This window comes from Notothenia coriiceps, unplaced genomic scaffold (genome assembly GCF_000735185.1).
Source record: "Notothenia coriiceps isolate Sejong01 unplaced genomic scaffold, NC01 NC01_scaffold00020311, whole genome shotgun sequence".
NCBI lineage: Eukaryota > Metazoa > Chordata > Actinopteri > Perciformes > Nototheniidae > Notothenia > Notothenia coriiceps.
In genome coordinates this window covers 233317-252364 of record NW_011353012.1, presented here as the reverse complement: position 1 = coordinate 252364, position 19048 = coordinate 233317, and the positions used below count along the sequence as shown (strand labels likewise).

Genomic DNA, 19048 nt, shown 5'->3' with positions numbered 1-19048 from the left:
TAAGTTCAGATATTTATGAAGTGTTTTTTGATTTGAGAACAAACCGATGCCATCAAGGGGCCGCACCGCTGGCCCAACTGTAAAGGCACTTAAGACCAAGAACAGATTCTTAGAGATTGAAGTACACGGAAATTTAGTTTGCAAAAAGTAGCATTAACTGATACGTAGGATCTTAGTCTCCTCACTTTGACATCAGGTAATAGTATTGAACTTGTAACTATTATCAAAGCAATAATTCCTGTGCCTAGAAAGATATATTCAGTTTCTTAACATTATATCTATGGGAAAAAAACATTTGATAAAACTTAAAAACACCGTTTTAGTATTTTTTAAAGTATATTTACAGGTCTAAAGAACAAACATGGATTTTAGTGACACAAACATGTGTTGACAGTCTCAAGTGGCCGTGAACTGTGGCCTTTGCTGCACACCATTCATCTCAGCTGATGAGTAATGTCGACAACCGTGTTAATAGCATCTTGGATAGCAGATGACAGGTTGTGTATGTGAGTCTTTTGAGCGTCGGATCATGACTAGATTTCCACCTCAGGCTGCTGTCACGCTGGATCCACTTGTCAGATGAGATGCACCGTGCAACATATCTTTTAAACCTCATCCGTTTAAGCAGATTTTGTAGTTCTTCATGATTTTCATTGCCATTTTCATTATGTAGTTGTTGTGTTTGCACATGGCATGTCTGAGAGTCTGTGTGTTGCATTAATTAACAGAAGAGTAAGTTGTGTTGCACCATCTGTATCTTCGTATCACCCAGAGCCACTGGATTTGTTTCAGATGAGTGGTTCAAATGGAAGTAGCTGGACTGTTACAAATTGTGTTTCGCTTGGGATTCCGTCGCAGATCTGCATCGCTGTTTAGCTCTGAAGTGACGCTGCTTCAGAGACCCGCCTTAGAGGGCAAATAGAGCGGGAAACCGTTGTTTGATTCCTCACTCTGAGAACAATCAAATCTCAATTATTGTCAAACTGTGCAATTTATGTTTGATTGAGGGAATTCAGCGGGTGCTTTAATCCAGGCTTTTAGTTTGTAAAGAGTCAAGCATTTAATATCAGTCATCACTGGCTCTTTGTGTCTCACAGTATAGGCAACTAAGCTTCAGATTGTTCTGATGTTTAAAGGGACAAAGTTTAATACAGCCACGTCCTCTAAGAAATAAAGATAAACTGGGTTCAATCAAATTAGCTAGCTGCTAACTGAAAGACAAGATGAAAACATAATTGTTTCTGTTCTTGTTTCTGCCACTTTGAGTTTAACCCAATGAGCAAACTGTCAAAACGTACATGGACATTTCATCAACAAGCCCTTGGGGCAGCTCTTTTTCTTATCCTCATGTTGGACTAAGGGCATACTGGACACTCATGTGATTCACTATCTCGAGGAACAATGTATTGCAAACTGGACGAGCCTTGGCTATCCAGTTGGTGGAGGACTGTGTAGCGATTGTAAGGATTCTCACATCAAATCTTATAGTGTCAATTAGTTGCATGTAAAAAAGGCAACCTCTACTATCTTGTATAGTTTTGTTGAGAACATGCGCCAGACTCCGGTCTGAAAAGGAAAAGGGAAACCAATGTTGAATTTCCTTAAACCTGGATTTTTTCTAATGTTCAGCAGGGGACGACTCCTTGTTACGGTCCAATTGCATAGAAGAAGTCTATGAGAAAATCACCCTGCATCAAGTGGTTTTCAAAACAGCATGATGTTCATTTTGTCAATAATGGTCCTATTTGGAGTGAAATGGATAATAAAGCACGGTTAGGGTTTAGCTGCCTTGTGATTGACAGGTCACTACCACAGCAATTCCCAGTCGTACTTGGCTCCACCCACTTGTGTCACCATTGGTCCCAAAAATCCAAAATGGCGACTTTGAAAATGCCAAACTCAAAGCTTCAAGACGACAAACCAATGGTTGTGACACAGGACTTCTTTATGTCCACTTGTTATATACAAACTATATTAGTGTGTTTCGATTATGTTATTAAATAAAATATTAACTGTGATTCTAAGACTTTCACACTGAGTTGTACAGTTTTATTTAGTGACTGCAAATCCAAACGATGTTGGTAAAATCTACGGATGACATTCAAATGACTTTGTTGTCTATTTAAGTGACATACAATATTCTTTTGCATAGGCATATAAATATGACACACACTATCAGGAATACACAGCAATCAAAGAAGCTTTATTCAAGTGTTTGTTCAGTTTGTGTATCATACCGATTCCTTTGTTGCTACAGGACAATGTGTTGGTTTGGATCACAAATTAGATTAAGCTGTTGGTTCATACAGGCTGCTTTTGCGTTATTGAGTGTAAAGGTTGTTTTTCAGCAGCTGTGAGTTAATGGTTCTCTCTGTGCTCTGAGCATATGTAATGGTTTAACTGTAATGATGACACAGCCTGTTTTAGGGCCGCAGGTGCATCTACCTGGCAGGATGCCACCGAGGCTATTGGCTCACAATCCAATGGTCCCTATACGGGGAGTAGTTGTCCTTTCACTGCATGAACCACAGCTCGACTTGTATTCCACTCAGCCGCTGATTGCTCAGTGATATATGTGTTTACCGATGATAAATTCCCATGACTGGGCTGTTGCACTTGTGATGTGAGCTTTCACACTGGATGAGCTGAGCGATGCGCAGCTGCTCAGCCCTCGGGGAGAGCCGGGCTGGGAGCACATGCCGCCAATTCAGAAGGAAGCAAAATGGTTACAGCGCAGATTATGACATTTTTGTGGTGAGAGATGTCGGTCAGGTTACCGTCCTGTCTCCAATTGCCTGGAAGACGAGGGTAAATCACCAGGAAATACACCAGCTGTCAATTAATTGTCACTTTCACACTACTGTCTCGTATCGGATCAGCACTTTGTGTACAAGCACATCACAGGAGGTTATTTCTGGACGCCCAAGCACAAGTTTTCCTTTTTTAGCTCATTCACATTTAAGTGCAAACTGTAATTGAGATAAGCATTGACAACATGAACACTGACATGGAGTTGATTGAGATTAAGGGAAGTGCCCAACAACAGTAGTCTCTGGTGTCCAATTTTCACATTGCCTCATAAACGCACTAAAGCAATCTAAATATGTCAAGACACATAGAATAAATAGCGTCAGAGTATGACCAAATAAATAGATCTTAATAAATTAATTAGTAAAGTCAACAGTGACCACACGCGTGTTGTAGACATGATCAACCTGTGTTCTATCAATAGCCAGCTATAGTGGCATCATCATAGACGTCACAGTCCATCGTTAAATCGTTTGAACTAAATGCTTGGTACAGCTTGCTCTCTGTTGATGTGGTGTGAGCTTTTGAACCGAAATAGTGATCTAGCATAACTAGAGGATGCAACATGGCAAATGTATTGCTTAGGACCAAATAAGGCAAAGTGTGGAGTTGTTTGGATGTGGGATTCTCAAAATATTGTGAACATTACTAGAGGCCAAGCAATCGGTCCATTTGAAACATGCCTGTTTTGAAGCGGCCCTGATCTGGTTTATTTCAATGCTACATCACTTTTATAAGTTGATTATTGTATTACTTTAGATGCTATGCTGTGTTACAGTTTCACAAAATAGTAGCCGTTTCACAAGAAAGTGTTTGTATTTTCAATGTCAATTTTTTGTTTTTTTTGTTTTGAAGGGGCTAAATACAGTTCAGAGCTTAACTCAGATTGTGGGATTGCATCCACACATCTCGCCTCACAAATAAATTGAAAGATTAGCAATGAGGCTAACCACGGAGGCACATTTGTATCTTTGTGTGCATTTGCCAAACTTGAAAGTTTAAGACATTAACAGTTCATGCTAATACACATTAAACAGCGTTAAAGACAAGACACAATTTGTATTTTCAAATGTCATATCGGAGCACAAACAAAGAGCAGGATGTACACCATCTTGAGCAGAAAAGGGCATTATTGAGCTACTAATAACATGCTATTGATCAGAAAGAGAGTCCCTCAGGATGGTTAAGAAACTGATACGTCTGCATTCACTCACATTAAAGGTGCACAAGCACCAATACAGACACATTTATTCTGGTGCAGGCGCACGCAGACACTATGCCTCCCTGTTAGTCACAGAAGCTTCTTCCCAATTCAGTCGATAGGCTTCCATTAAGAGGGGGTAGGCTGTCAAAGCAACCTGTGACCTCCTCTCGCCCTCGTGGAGCCCAACGGCCTGTGATGTCCGTATCAATATGATTTTCAGCCCTATGCGCCCATCAACCGCAATTCCCAGTGTCCATTAGTCTCAAGTATCTGTTTCCTCCAACTTGTACTATTGATTTCGGTGTGTCTTTGTAACAGAGCATGTACACTGATCTTAAAGACGAGGACAGCTTCATAAAAGACTGTTGGACTCAAAGTTTCTCTATATTGTACTAAATAATTACTTTCATGACTTCTGTCACTCTTAATAATTGTATTACTGCTCATAATTTCTCTGTGTGGTTAAGTAAAGCGATGACATCTGATTCTGGCTCAGATGTCAAGTAGTCTAAAGACGGCTGGACCGGTGCCCTCGTAGGTCAAGGCTTTTCATCTTAGGGGCCACAATGAAGTGACCTGTTGTTGCCACAGAGGGAAACCACAGCAAAAACAGGGCACAATATGGCCCTATAGCCCTAGAGACTTCGTGTTGCTAACACCCAAATCTGTTCCTGAGAGGTGTCGCGCCGGTGTGATTTTAGTCATAACAGACTTCACCTTCCTTGAATTAGAAGTGATTTTATCTTAAATTTCAGAAGATATTCATTTGATACAGCAGCATAGAAAACACTCTTTTGTAGGGTTAAAACAATAAAACAATAAAGAGAATCAAAGTTTTTAAGTCATATGACATGTTCATTGTGTAGATGGCTATTATTATTATTGTTGTGCAATTAATTTGGGTTGAGACTCGTTATATAAGATGTCACTATGATGTCACTATGCCATCAACACTATAAATGCACTAATCATGCATGAATATACATATTATATAAGTAGTATGCAAAACATAATATGTATATTCATGCATGATTAGTGCATTTATAGTGTTGATGGCATAGTTAAGGTGGACAAGTGACTGGCCTATGGTTATAAGCATGTAATACATTTCGTTTCTAAAGTTTTTTTAAAATTATTATTACAAAAAGCATACATTTAAGAAGAAAAAAAACGCCACCCACAAAAAATGTAGAATAAATATAAATGCTGGATATATATCAGTCTTGCAGACCATTTGCACACCACATTTCCATCAAAAATATAATAATGCAAAGTTGCATAAACTCAAATGTGACCTCAGTGTCCTCATTTGTAGCTCTTGCTCTGTGTGATTTGAACGAGGCTGGGAGTGATCTCAGTTAGTTCAGTTAATAGTCAAGACAATAATAACAGATATGAAACCTTAAGTGTAAAAAACTGAAACATAAATGCAGAAATAGCCTCCCTAGGTGCCTTGGTCCTTCCACTGCTTCCCCACTGCAAGTGTGAGGAGCATATGCTGACATTTGGCCGCTCTTCACTGTCGGGGCATATTTGCCACTAGGGGGCTTCGGGGGTGAGATGAGACACAGTCGATGCCCCCGGACCCAGTAGAGCAGTTCCTGAGAGAGGAAGATGGATGACCTTTGGCTTTATTTATGTCGTCGCCACTCATGCAGGACCTTTTCATCAGATACGGTCATTGTAATCCCTCAGCCCCCATTCAATTTACAGAGGCACTCTGTCACTGCAGACCACTAAAGTCGACCAAATTAATGGATCAATAAGCCCTCTGAAAGCCAGACGGGAGGGTCCACATCCCTCTGGTCGCTATCAAGTTACCAGTCATAATGAATGGGGTGTTGTTTATGTTGTAAAGTGCAGTGTCACCGAGTCCTTTGAACAATCCACCCTCTTATCCAGGGATTAGTACACCACTGTGCTGTCTTTTCAAAGATGTGATTAGGAAACTGTAAAATGGAAATGTGTAAAAAGATGACCGCTTTTCGATAATGCAGAAGTTTTAATTGCCTTTATTAGTTATAAATAGTTTATCAGTTAAATCAGCCATTAATCAGAAGAAACTTGTATTGACAAGATGTGCAAAGCCACTTTTTATTAACTGGTGTTCATCCTCCTGCATGACATGAAAGACTATTATTAAACCCCTTTAATAATGACTTAGTATACAGTACATACCTTATACTTGTCCGAAAGTGACTAACCCACGAGCAAATATGTATTTCTTTATTTACTGTATGATCACTAACATTTATTGGGTTAAAAAAAAAATTCACAGCAAGGCAAACCAAACATTAGTTGTTATACCTGGCCTATGGCATATTGCCTTAAGATAAGCCCCACAAACTTCAGATTGTACAGAATTCATTAATAATTAACTAAATTAACTTACAAAATCCCTCATGAATGTTTTTCCTATTACACATCTGTTAACATGAACCTTCACCAACAATAGAAATTGATGTTCATTTTTACATTTTATGGTAGCAGAACAACAAGTCTGTCTGTGTGTCATCTAATGTGTTTTCCATTTTAACAATGAATAATTCTGGTTTATATTGGATATTGTGGTGGATCAGTGGGTGAAGCCATCAAAACCACACAAAGGGTTTGATTTCTGCGTTGTATGTTGTTTCTTTTCTTCATTGTCTTTTGAGCAAAAATTCACCAATTAATGTTGAAATGTTTCAGTTGTAACAGTAAGTGCTTGAAACTTAAAAAATTGGTTCATTTCAGTGACAAGATCATTGCACCTGTTTCAGCTTTACTGAGCTTTTTAAGCATATTCCAGCTAATTTGTTTTGGTTTCCCGGCCCATACCTTTCCCTAACAAAAGAATGACATAGGCTGACTGTGTATTTTTCTTTAGGTGCGATCGGTCATTGGTTAGGGGAGCCAATGATAGCAGCTATTGACAAACAAATTCAGTTTATTCAGCTTGACTTTTCTGTGTCAAAACATTTCTTTTTACATTTCGACTGCTACTCTGCCAATAGAAGCTGAAAGAAAACCCGTTGTATTGGTTTTCATTAGTTCCAGCTCACTTCTGCATCATTTTAAGAAATTAAGCTCAGTCTTCTCCTCGAGGCAGTTTAAACAGTAATTGGTAGTAATTATAAATCCCATTTGAGAATGCACAAAGAGAGCTCACTGCAAAACAGGCGAGCTTTTCAGCGTAGCGCGCCAAGTAGGGTGTGAACAGGGATGTAATGGCTCCTTAAACAACTATCCAGACGTTCGGGTCTGGTTACGAACAAGGCCAGTGGTGAATGATTGATATGGAAATCTCAATCAAAGATGTCACCCGGCGTTAGGGAGATGAAATGAGATATGACGTGATCTCAACCTCTTTGAAACAAAATCAAGATGATAGCTAGCTAACACACTCATGCACCATTGTAGTACAGACAGTTCAAAGCAGTACTGATATCCCTGCAGTACAGTAAGTACAAACATCGGTCTCTATTCACTTTTCTTTAGTTTGTTCATGATGTAAAATAACTTCACATCGATGTCTAAACAATGGTGAAGCGAAGGCATGGTCATCGTGCCACATTTCCTTATTTGCATGCTAACGGCATGAGAGAAACACCCACCACAATCATTCGGTGGGACCACATCATCACTTGCAATTCTGTGATCAATGATTTCAAACAATAGTGTTCGGCCTTCAAGTATTTATCATGGAATGGAAACCATGTGCGGCGTGGTTTAGCACTGGTCAAACTGGAGGAACGTGCTGACAGCTCTGGATGTCCTTGAGTTGAACATCAGCTTGGAATAACTCCGCCAAACTCTAGCGCTGTTTCTTTTGTAGAAAAACATTCTTTGTTGCCCCTGTTGGCAGTAAGTCAATCGCGTGTATTAGGCTACCGCACAATGCTCGCCAGTCATCGATAGCCCTAAATGAGTGCATATGTGTCTTAGCTTTGGGCGTCTTTTTGATCAGGTTGAGATTTTAATGGATTTTCTTCGCCTTTTGACAGATATGGGTGGGGTGTGGGGGGTGCAGTCCGGTCTGGGCAGACTGCAGGCAGCCGGTGGGGTCACTTGAACCTTGTGGTTGGAGAACAGAGTGCTGAGACACAAAGAGCCAACGCTGCGCTCACAAGTGTCCGACAGCGCGAGAGTCTGCGCTCACACGGTGTTTGTCCGACAGCGCGAGAGTCAGGAATTTGGTCCTGGCGATCTGTAAACCCCACCATGCCCCCCCACGCCCAGCCGCCCCCCCAGCCCCCACCCATCTCAAGACACCACAACAAGACCACCAAGCAGGCGCTTCTACACACACAAACCTGCACTACTACACTTGTGATGAGGACATTTGTATTGGCTTACATCCACCCATTCACTAATTTAACCATAACTGCTTGATGATAAACCCAACCTTTAACCTAACCTTAATAAACAGTAGCATAATAATATAAGGGCCGTCCATTATCTATATGCAGACATAGTGTCTCCCCAACCCCAAACAATTGAATAGAATAGAAATGGAAAGAAAATTGAACATAAAAATCCGACGAGTGTTTATTATTAATTATTCGTTTTACATCAATAATGTTTGTATTTAGAATTTGTGGTTAGAAGATAAATGCACAAAATGGTAATTTCCCATCAGTATTTGAAATTGTTTGATTTCGGATGCGTCTATACATTAAATGTACATGGTGCTGAAATATTTTTTAGTGGTGTCCTTTATAGTTTAGATTTGTTTTCTCACACACACACACACACACACACACACACACACACACACACACACACACACACACACACACACACACACACACACACACACACACACACACACACACACACGTTTATACTTTAAAAAAATAACTTAAAGAAATGAATGTCTGTGAATGTAGGCACATTTGGTCTAGGTTTTATGTTTACACTCGTAGCCCATTTACTTGCAAAACCTTAATTTATCCCTCTAGCACAGATCAGACATGTAACAGTTCAAAACTATTATAAACTAAAATATGTTCAAAGACGTCTATTACATTATTGTGCGACTATGAAGTCAACAACAATTTGCATGGTTCTTGATGCATCTCGTAATTTACACTGATACTCGTAAAACATTTCTGTAATGTGAATTGGTATTATAGTCAACACCAATTCCACTTATATAAAAGCAGGGTAGAAATATGCTGTGGATTGCCTAAACTAATACACATTCCTTATTATCCACTGACTACAGTATAATTAATAATATATACATCTGAATGGGGGTGAGGCACTGAGGCAGGGAGGGAATAGTTGGCTGAGCCACGGCTGGTCGGTTGAATGCTCAAATTAAATTCAACTTTGTAATGTTAAAGCTTATAGGGCAATAGTACAAACTTGGTTCCAAAATAGTAAATATTCAAACAATTAAGAATAGCGCTGTAATTGATCATACCAATAAGATATTTTAGCCTTGCAATTAAAAGGTTGCTCTCAGTTGAATGAATCGAACCCTTCAGTTTAAAGTATCCATAGTGCTTTGATTTGTTTAAATAAATGCAAGAAACAACATTAAAAAGAGAAGAATGAACTAATAAGTGTATCTTTATGTAGAATGTTAAGAGTTTTCCTTTTAATTTACTCCAAATTTATAAAGAGGGCTTTCACAAGATAGCCTATCGATGCGTACATAATCCAAAATCTTGTTGAAGAGGTATTCCTTTCTTTAACACTCTGCATTTTAAAACTAACATGTTAAACAACAACCTCAAATCCTTTGGTGATAATTTTACAGTAGATTTCTAACTGCTCTGCATAGGTGGGGAGGAATTTAGTAGAGACAACAACAGATTTGCAGGCAGACTAAGTGGTTGAGTGAGCAGGTTAACAGCGCCGGGGCCCTGAATGGCTGTGACAGGGAGAGAGCAGTGAGAGGCTCCAGCACTGAAGGGGGAAGTGACCCGGAAACGGTGTGTAAGTGCAGCTTGCCAGGCCCTTTAGGAAAGGTCTCTCCAGAAGCACTGATGCAAGTCCACCTAAATACACATTTCTCTTGTTTTTTCGCCCTCTCTGCGGAGATGCATTACTCAGCTACATTTGTGCCTCTCATAATGCTGGAAAGGCAGAGAAAGACAGATAGTGGGAAACCCTCTGGATGTGTTCATTAACAACATGACAACATCTTTTAAGGATTCCATGGTTTGAGGGAACTACTTTACTTTTAAATGTAAACCGAAAGAAGATGCAATTGAATTGAATTATTTGTCTTTAAACTTTATGAATGCATTTTGGTCTGTCCTTTTTGTAGATTTTACCTTTTAGAATACTTTATTAATCCTGAAATATGGTTTTGTGACAATTGCTCGATTTTGGAAATAAATAAAACATAAATAGAGTACAAATATTTATATAATAAATATAAGAAGTTAAAGTAAGAATAACCAATAACACAAGCGAATCAAACTATTTATATAAACAATTTGATTGTGTTAGTTGTTTCTGTTTTTCTACTTCTAAAAAGAAGCATTTTCCAGAGACATCTTCTCATCTGATCTGTTTACATTTAAATCAATGACTTATAAAAGTTTCTGATTAGCTGAATACATTTATGTCAGAATAGAACATGCTTACATTAATTATATATTAAGCAACATGGTAACAGATTGAAGATGAGGTGTTTTGAAAGATGGAGCCACTTTCACATACATGTCTAAATGAAGCCCAACAGACAAACTGGTTTACACATTTCGGAAGTTTAGGAACACAGTTTAGGGGGCTAACTAGTTAATGCACAATAATTGGAATAATGATCATACAAAATAAAAATATTCTTTGTTATTGCAAATAGGCTTAGGCACATTTCTTCACTTGATTATTTCTATTTTACTTTATAATACTATTTTACTACATTAAGGTGAGAAATATTGTTCTTAATACACATGATGGATTTAGTTAGTTTTGTTAATACAACAAAATATAAATTAACTAATAAATAATGATGCTAAGGTTATTAGCCCTATTCAACAGCTGCAATATGAAAGCAATGTTTACATTAATAATCCATTAAGATATGTGATTGTTAAATGGATTTGCATTTTGAAGACTTTTACTTATGGAACTTAACAGAGTATTTTACACTGCTACTTCTTCCACCTCTGCTGAAGCAGTGCTATACACAATTTGTAGTTAAACAATGAAAAGTGAAATATTGCTGTTAACTACTTTATGTCAATAACAACTCGCTTCAGTAATATTTCACAAAGGCGAGTTTGTGCGCTATAAAACGAGTAATGCAACCTGGAGCCACTATTTTAATGTTTTTTAAAAATATTATAAGGTTTAAAAAAGTCATTACCACCAACTTTGCCAATTCAGGGGAAAAATCTAAACTTTGACTTAGTTGATGGCAATGCAAAATAGCAACAAATAATTACAAGTAAATAATAACAATAACCTAAATGTACGATAAAAAGAGAAATACAATCAATAATCAATAAGGAAGTAGATTTTAGTCTTTAGTCCGAATATAATTCAGCTCGAGTCATCACACGTTGGTAAAATTGCAAATATTACACCTTTTTATTGTAAAATTCATCATGATATAGTAACTGTATTTACAGTGTAATAGTCTGAAAAGTCACGAAAACAAACGATAAGAGTTCATTAAAAAAAATAAGGCCATATAGATACAAATGAAATTGTTCCACATAAACTACTTAAGGGTTTAAACCACGAGATAACGAAAATAAAATATATATTATTGCAGATTTATGAAGTCGATGAAACATTAACGTACATTCTTTCAGATGACATTACTGCTCGAAATAAAACTGGCCATAAAACTGCATGCACATTTTTCTGAAGATAAACGTCCTAAGCATTGAAAAATAATAATAATAATAATAATAATATTTAATTTGGAGGAGGACAAAAAGTGGCACATGCATGTCTTGGATTAATGGGAGATTTTTTTTTTATGAAGTAAAAACAAAAAAAGGGCAAGTCCAAAAGACAAAACAGGAGACACTGTATGCTCAAATGTCCACACACTGTCTTGTGATTCCAAACAGAGAAACGGCCTCAGTCTTCATCGAACAGGCCATAATATTTGCCAGTGTTGGAGAAGTAGATGTAAGGCGCGGCGGCTGCAGTGGGGTACATGACGGGGAAATGCATGGGTAACAAGCATCCTCCCAGCAGGCTGCTGCTGTCTTTGTAAAAAGTGGGTAATTGCACATTTTTGCCCGCGTCTGAGAGCTGAGACCCCTCCATGTCCGTGCAGGAGACCTGTCTCTTCAGCTTGTTGCGGCGGTTCTGGAACCAGATCTTCACCTGAGTCTCTGTGAGCTGCAGCGAGCTGGCGAGGCACGCTCTCTCCGAGCTGCTCAGATACCGCTTCATGTCGAAAGTGGCTTCCAGCTGGAAGATCTGTCTCTTGGAGAAGATGGTGCGAGTTTTCTTCTTCACCATGCCTTTAGAGTCCCCTGGGCCATCCTGCTCGGACGCGTCCTCGGCGCTGTGCTCACTGTGCGCCCCGGGACAGGAGCCAGCGGTCCGCGGCGGGCTGTCGTCCCCGAGGTCCGCGCGCTGCACCATGGGCTTCACTGCCGCTGTGAATGAAGCGACAAAACGAGCTTTGATGCAGCGGAAAATGCAAACTTACGCGCTACTTTTTTGCGAAGAAACTGCTCAATAATTACTGGAGCATGATTATTAACTATAAAAACATCACCTGACTGGTCTGGGTTATACCCCCTGCAGTTTCAAAAAAAATTTTTAAATGAGTCTCTTTGGTGTGGATCCAGCTTTATGTGTGTGCACAACAGCTTCATCAGCCTAACTCTTTCTACATTCCTTCCAAAATGTATTAGTCATTGAAATTAAAATACGGGAGAGGCATAACATTACATTTAGCTGACGCCTTAATAAAGAGAATAAACTAAAATGCATTCAACTATGAAGAAACAAACAAGCAAGTGCTATAGTGATACATAAACAAACCAATTGGAAGTTCCAAATAATATCAGATTTCTTCTTTTGTATTAGCCATTATGCATTCGATACTTCCATATACTTATTACTGATTTATTTCTATAAATTCCCAGTTACCTGTCTCTTCTGAGCCGCTGCCTTGCCTCCTCCGGACGTCCCACGGGTCCCCACACCGCGCTCGTATATCCTCCTTACATCCAGTGTCCCCCCGCTCCTTGGTCCCGGCACTGTCCCCCCTGTCCCGCTGCTTCAGGTTCAGGATGTTGTCGATGGTGAAGGTCAAAGAAGCGCTCCGGCTCGGGGCATCCTCTTTGCTCATGTTCCTGGGCATTTCATCTGCTCCTCCGAGATTCCCGAAACACCGACGTCTCCGGACGCTCCGAGCACCATTGCGCCTCGGCTGCGAATAGCGCGCGCAGAGGAGCGAGTTGCGACGTTCTTCAGCGACCCGGAAGACTGCGGTTTAGCAGCTCCTGATTGGTGAGGGTGTGGGGCAGATGAGGGCGGGATACAGACGTACGCTTGGCTGCCATGTGGCTTTAAAACCCCTTTCTGTCGTAGAAACGCTTGCTTCCTGGCTCCATGCACCACAATACTGACTCAGACTAACATTTGCACAGTTCCTTGTGAAGTCCACTTGACTTAGAGTTGTGAGAACTTTGGGGTTCCATGACATCCAATTTATTTAGCCATATTTACATCACAGTTTAACAACTTTTTACATGCATGGCTTTGAGAATTTAAGGCCCTAAAAGATGGGGTCAAGCTGTAAAACATTCCTTTTTCTCATACTTTGACAGCCTGAAACCTTTAATCCAACGTCTGAATTTGCCCTAATCCCTTTTTTTATTTGGCCTTCATTGTTAATTTTATACATCCTGATTTTTAGTAGTGGAAAAAAAAGGAAAGGAAACAATCCAAGTTACCAATTTGCCTAGCCCAAAAAACCACCAAACAATTTGTGCATATATTTTTATTCACATGTGAACATATCAGTGTACAAAAGTCTGTATTAAAATCCTCTTAAATAAAAAATAGTGTCAAAGAATATTGCTAACAACGTACCCATGCTCACAGCTATCAAAAGTCACAAACACCAAACTCCTTTGCATAAATGATCTATAGTCTCTACAGTTTATTTGATCAAACCGAGAACACAGTTCATAATACTCACAACTAGTGTATGGGCTCAAATAGGGTCGGTAAGATTCAGAGCTTGTGAAAACATGTTCAGAAAGAATCATAATGTGGTTGTTTATAACCTTTTATAAACCTGCGACAAAAACTGCATGAAACTAGGAGAACAGCTTAAAAGTAGAAGCTAAAAATGGAAATGTTAACCCTAAATTTGTCTGTAAACGCAGGGAAAACATTTATACTCGTATACCTTAAAGGTGCAGGCTACGATTCTAGAGAAAGATTGATGATATTTTGAAACAAATACCTGAACAAATGCACCCCTCCTATCTTTGCAGATCAGAAACCACTGCCTTTCTATACATAAATAGCATTTCCCTCCTGGAAAATTGTTGTGTAGCTCTGACTGAAAAAGTAGTTTGATTGCCATTTACAAAGCCAGAGTATGAACAAAATGTTCACGCAGAATACACGTCTAACTCGTTTTCACAGTTTCATCAAATATTTGTCAAATTCAGTTTTCAAGGTCTTGAGCATTGATCAAATTTGTGAGCTCATTCCTATTTTTGCAACAATTTTTTTCAATTTCACCCAGAATCTGGAGGAAACGTTTTATAGGTTTACAAAGACTTTCCATGCCAAAAGCTTGTTTCACAAACTCAATCGTATTGACCCTTATTAGATCCCATAGATATGGTTCTTCAATACAATTTCTGTGAAAAATAATAAAAATAGAGCAATACATAAAACCTATGAACCTGGTGTGAGATGTCCTCTATAAAATACATGATTGTGGGCACCTTTAAACCTCAATTATTGTCCCTACACTTTATATTCCAAAGGTACTTGTTTAGCAGTAGCATTTGTTATAAATAAATTGGAATGCATAAATTGATCATCTAACTCAACAGGATCAGAAACTGAACCAAAATTAATACTTTTGCAGAAACATTGGGCCCAAAAGAGTCAAAAGTCTTCTCCGTCTCTTTCTTAAAGTCACCTCAGTCCTGTCATCTGCGTTGTTAGGAACGACACCGGATGGCTGAAGTGGGAAGTCAATGGATAGTGGATAGAATTGGAGAAGCCGACCATCCGTGGCGTCTCGCGATACAACACGGGAACTCTGACGATCCTCTGGCCGGCGTAGGGGAGGGCGGCACTGCTAGCCTCCATGTCGGCTGCTATCAGCCTCTTCCACTTGTTCCTGCGGTTCTGGAACCAGATCTTCACCTGGGTCTCGGTGAGCTGCAGCGAGACGGCTAGCCCGGCTCGCTCCGAGCTGCTCAGGTAGCGCTTCAGGTCGAAAGTGGACTCGAGCTGGAAAACCTGACACCGGCTGAACACGGTGCGGGTCTTCTTCTTTCGTGGCACTTTTTGGTCACCTGCAAGGAAGCAGAAGAAGGGTTACTAAATGGAACTGGTTACAACTACGCTAACAGTGCAGTGTAATTTGAAAATGGTGAATGGATAATATCATCTGCCAGATATACCAATATTGGTATTTAGTGATAACGTTTTAAATGCAACATTTCTGGGAAGTTAATAGTAAAACTGTTTATTGATCAAAACAAACATAACTGTTGTTGGCCAATCCAGGGAACCAACTTATTTAAATTACCCACTATGACTCACTAAACTCCCAGATACACCCCTGCGACCTAATATAACACTTGTGTTGCCCCTTGATGCTAATATCCTCAGCCAAGAAAAATATTCAAATACACCAACATTTAGAAACTACAAAACCAAAACATTTTTGGTCTTCCAAAAATGATGGACAATACTAACAATGCCCAACGTTAGCGCATGCGTAGTAGTGACGAATGCCCTATAAAGTGGGTTACTTTTTTTTTTAAAGGGGTCTGTTATAACCTTTGATTCGGCCTCACCTGTATCACAGCTGTCTTCTCGGGAGAAGCAGGAGGATCGCGCATCGTCCTCCTCTCTTTCATCCGTCAAACTGTAGTCCCCCTTCTCCCCCGGCTCCTCGCTCTCCTCCCGCCCTGTTAAAGTTGGGGAATCCCGGTCGCTTGTTGGCACAGCGTCTGTGTGTTCGTCCTTGTGCGATGGACCTACGGGCAGTGAGGAAACATAATGAAATCCTGCCCAGTATTCAAGCTTCATTTCGCTCCTGTCCAATAGCAAGACATTATCTGACATGTTTTTGCACTAAATGTGCCCATTCATGCGGTTCCAACATTATAAATAAGCATCACATCTCCGCTGCAGTTCTATTTAGAGCATCAGAGTGAGAGTGTTGTGTCGATGCCAAACACTTTTGGCTCGCGCTCGGTTTATAATTGGGGAGTTTAGGGTGTTTTACCCACCGAGTCACTAAAACGTGCCACAGCCCATGTGTCATGGCCTCTTGTGACCTGTTAAATAACCGGCTGTTTTTGTGAAAGTGCTGCGAGACATGATTTCAAACTTTTACGCACGTAATTCAAAGTTCGTGTGTTTTTATACGGACAAAATGTGCCATTGCAAGTGGTTCGTGTTTGGTAGAGTGAGGATAACTGCTGTCATGACCGTTTTTAATCATGTTCCAACCCTTTAAAGCAGATATGAGCCCGAATTAACAATAAGAGCTGTTATTTACTCTTTCCACAACATGTGTTATTCCCGTACTTTGTATTAACAGATCAGGACATACCAATGCGAATATTATTGGATGCACTTACTTCTTGAGCTGCCGTACGCTGTGTTTGGTGATGTCCCGCAGCCGGTTAACACTCCTCTCTCATCCAGACGTTTAGTTTCCAGTCCCGGACAGATCACCGGGCTGCGGTCGGTTACTTTCAATCTCTCGGTCTCCACCCTCTCCTCGGACGAAGCCGCTCTGTATGCAGTCCCCAGCAAATTCTCAATGTAAAATGAGCAACCTCTGGACGCAGGACCCAGCTTGGATCTCGGCGATTTATTATCTAGCATGTTTACTTGTCCGTCCTTCCTCGCAGTCATGAAATCCGAAGCAAAACGCTGTTTCTGATTTATAAAATCATTCCACGGTATGTGTTGTTCCCAGCCAGGAGTGTCTTCTGCTCCGCGTAAACCATCCCGACGCGACCCATGAGAGCACCGAGAGCTCAAGCCTCCGCTGTCAGAGATCCAGACATAAGTATCGTCCTGGAGAGACGAGGAATTACTCCAGAAGAAAAACCCGAGACTGTCTCGCTCCTCGCAGCCTCTGTGTGATCGTCTGCCTGCAGGGAGCAGAGATGCTGTATTTAGGTCAATTAGGGAGCAACCCAAAGCAGAGATGCAGTGTTGTCCTCAGGGCTGGAGATGGAGAGCTCCATGAAGAATGGCACAGTACCGCCTATTGGTTACAACTGTGCATGCACACTTAAGGTTGACTATGCACCCGGTTAATCTCTTAATCTCCCATTACTCCTATCCCGAGCGGGGTTGCAACACACATATTCGTCCATTATTATTATTATTTTATTTTTTTATTATTATTCTGTTGTTCTAATATTACAGTTGCTTGATTAATCATTACTATATTCCTGACTATATTAATAATTCACGTGTTGTTGTTTTTTTACGGAAAATGTTCCATGACGTTTTTTCGATCGTATATAGAACTAAGTCAAGATGAGAAAAATAAGCGCGCCAACCCTTCATTTTCATGTTTACTTGAAAAGCATAAACACAAAAACAGTGTGAGACCCTTGAAATGTTTATAGAATATATTTTTCAAATATATAAAAACAAGTATGAAGGTATAAAACTGTAATAAACTTAAATACCTTAATAAATAGCAGATAGTTGTTTTTTGTGAAGTTTGGACATGAAAGAGAAATTGAACTGGTTAACGTCCATCGCATTTTAAAGCTTTATTTATTGGCTGTTATGTTGGCTGTTGTGTCTATAAGCAAAAGTTATTTTGTGTGATTAATTTTAAACTTGGTTATCTACACGTTTAAAAATGCACTGTATATTTAAGCACTGATCTAATATCTGCATCTTATATGCCCTGAATTCTTTTTAAAATAATGATATACCCTTCAAGATCCCTTAATGACATACAGAGACACATACAAATACGAATTATTATTATTATTATTGTTAACAATATAAACATTTTCAGCAAAAGCATATATTAAATTACATGTACTCACTTTTGCTAACAGAAAAAAATCCGGTATTTATGAATATGCACAATTTCGCTTAAAGACAAAAAATGTCGTCTACTTCAATAAAAAATGTAGTGATCGTTGTACATACCTGATGTTGAAATGTCCACACCCTAATTGCTAAAGTGTATACTGGACCATATTTGGCTACAAAACATTTGTGACGTCACAAATTAAGCTCATGCAGGACCAACAATCCTATTTAGCAGAGAAAACATCGTCCTTCAGCGGACGAATGCGAAAAACAAAAGTGACGCAACGACAACAAAAACACAGTGTTGAGCGAAAATGGATGGGTGGTTAAACTTAATCTCTTGGACGAACACTGTAAAAATCTGACGAAATACCTAAAGTTCACAAAATGATTCATGCTATGAGTGAGTTGTTTGTTTTGCAAACTTGCATTTCCAAATGGACCACTATATCCGCAGGCAGTGTTAACACCATGTTGCTCATGGAGCTGGGAACATGTTAATCTTCCCTGCAGCTTAAAGCACCAGCCAGTGTAGCCCCAACAACAGGCCATGAGCACCATCTCACTTTCACACCGCCGAGGCTTTCACCCTGGTTAGGAAGCCTTTATACAGCCTAACATTAACACTGAAGTGCAGTTTACCAACTTTTTTTGGAAAGAAGCTATTCCACCTTAAATGTCCGTAGATGGGCTGACAGTGGGCTCCAGCTTAACATGAGTTAATCAATGCTGAAGGTGGAGAATGTTTAGTCAGCTTCGAAGCTGTGAACGGCGGAGTAAAACACCACCTCGTTTGGAGTTGTAATAGGATTTAAACACTATAAAAAGCTTACTTTCATC

The 19048-nt window shown here is 39.6% G+C and overlaps 2 protein-coding genes across 2 annotated transcripts; both read right to left on the bottom strand.

Annotated features, from left to right (window-relative positions):
• Positions 1-12046: 12046 nt before the first annotated feature.
• Positions 12047-13277, bottom strand: LOC104952657 (homeobox protein HMX2-like). The gene is made up of 2 exons (XM_010779513.1): positions 13076-13277; positions 12047-12576 (listed from the first exon to the last, which is right to left on the bottom strand). Exons 1-2 carry the CDS (start codon positions 13275-13277, stop codon positions 12047-12049), a joined length of 732 nt encoding a protein of 243 aa, XP_010777815.1.
• Positions 13278-14800: 1523 nt separating this feature from the next.
• LOC104952655 (homeobox protein HMX1) lies at positions 14801-17026 on the bottom strand. Its single transcript, XM_010779512.1, has 3 exons — positions 16777-17026; positions 15985-16167; positions 14801-15477 (listed from the first exon to the last, which is right to left on the bottom strand). The coding sequence occupies exons 1-3, from the start codon at positions 17024-17026 to the stop codon at positions 15092-15094; spliced, it is 819 nt and encodes a 272-aa protein (XP_010777814.1). The 3' UTR covers positions 14801-15091.
• Between the last annotated feature and the right edge of the window lie 2022 nt (positions 17027-19048).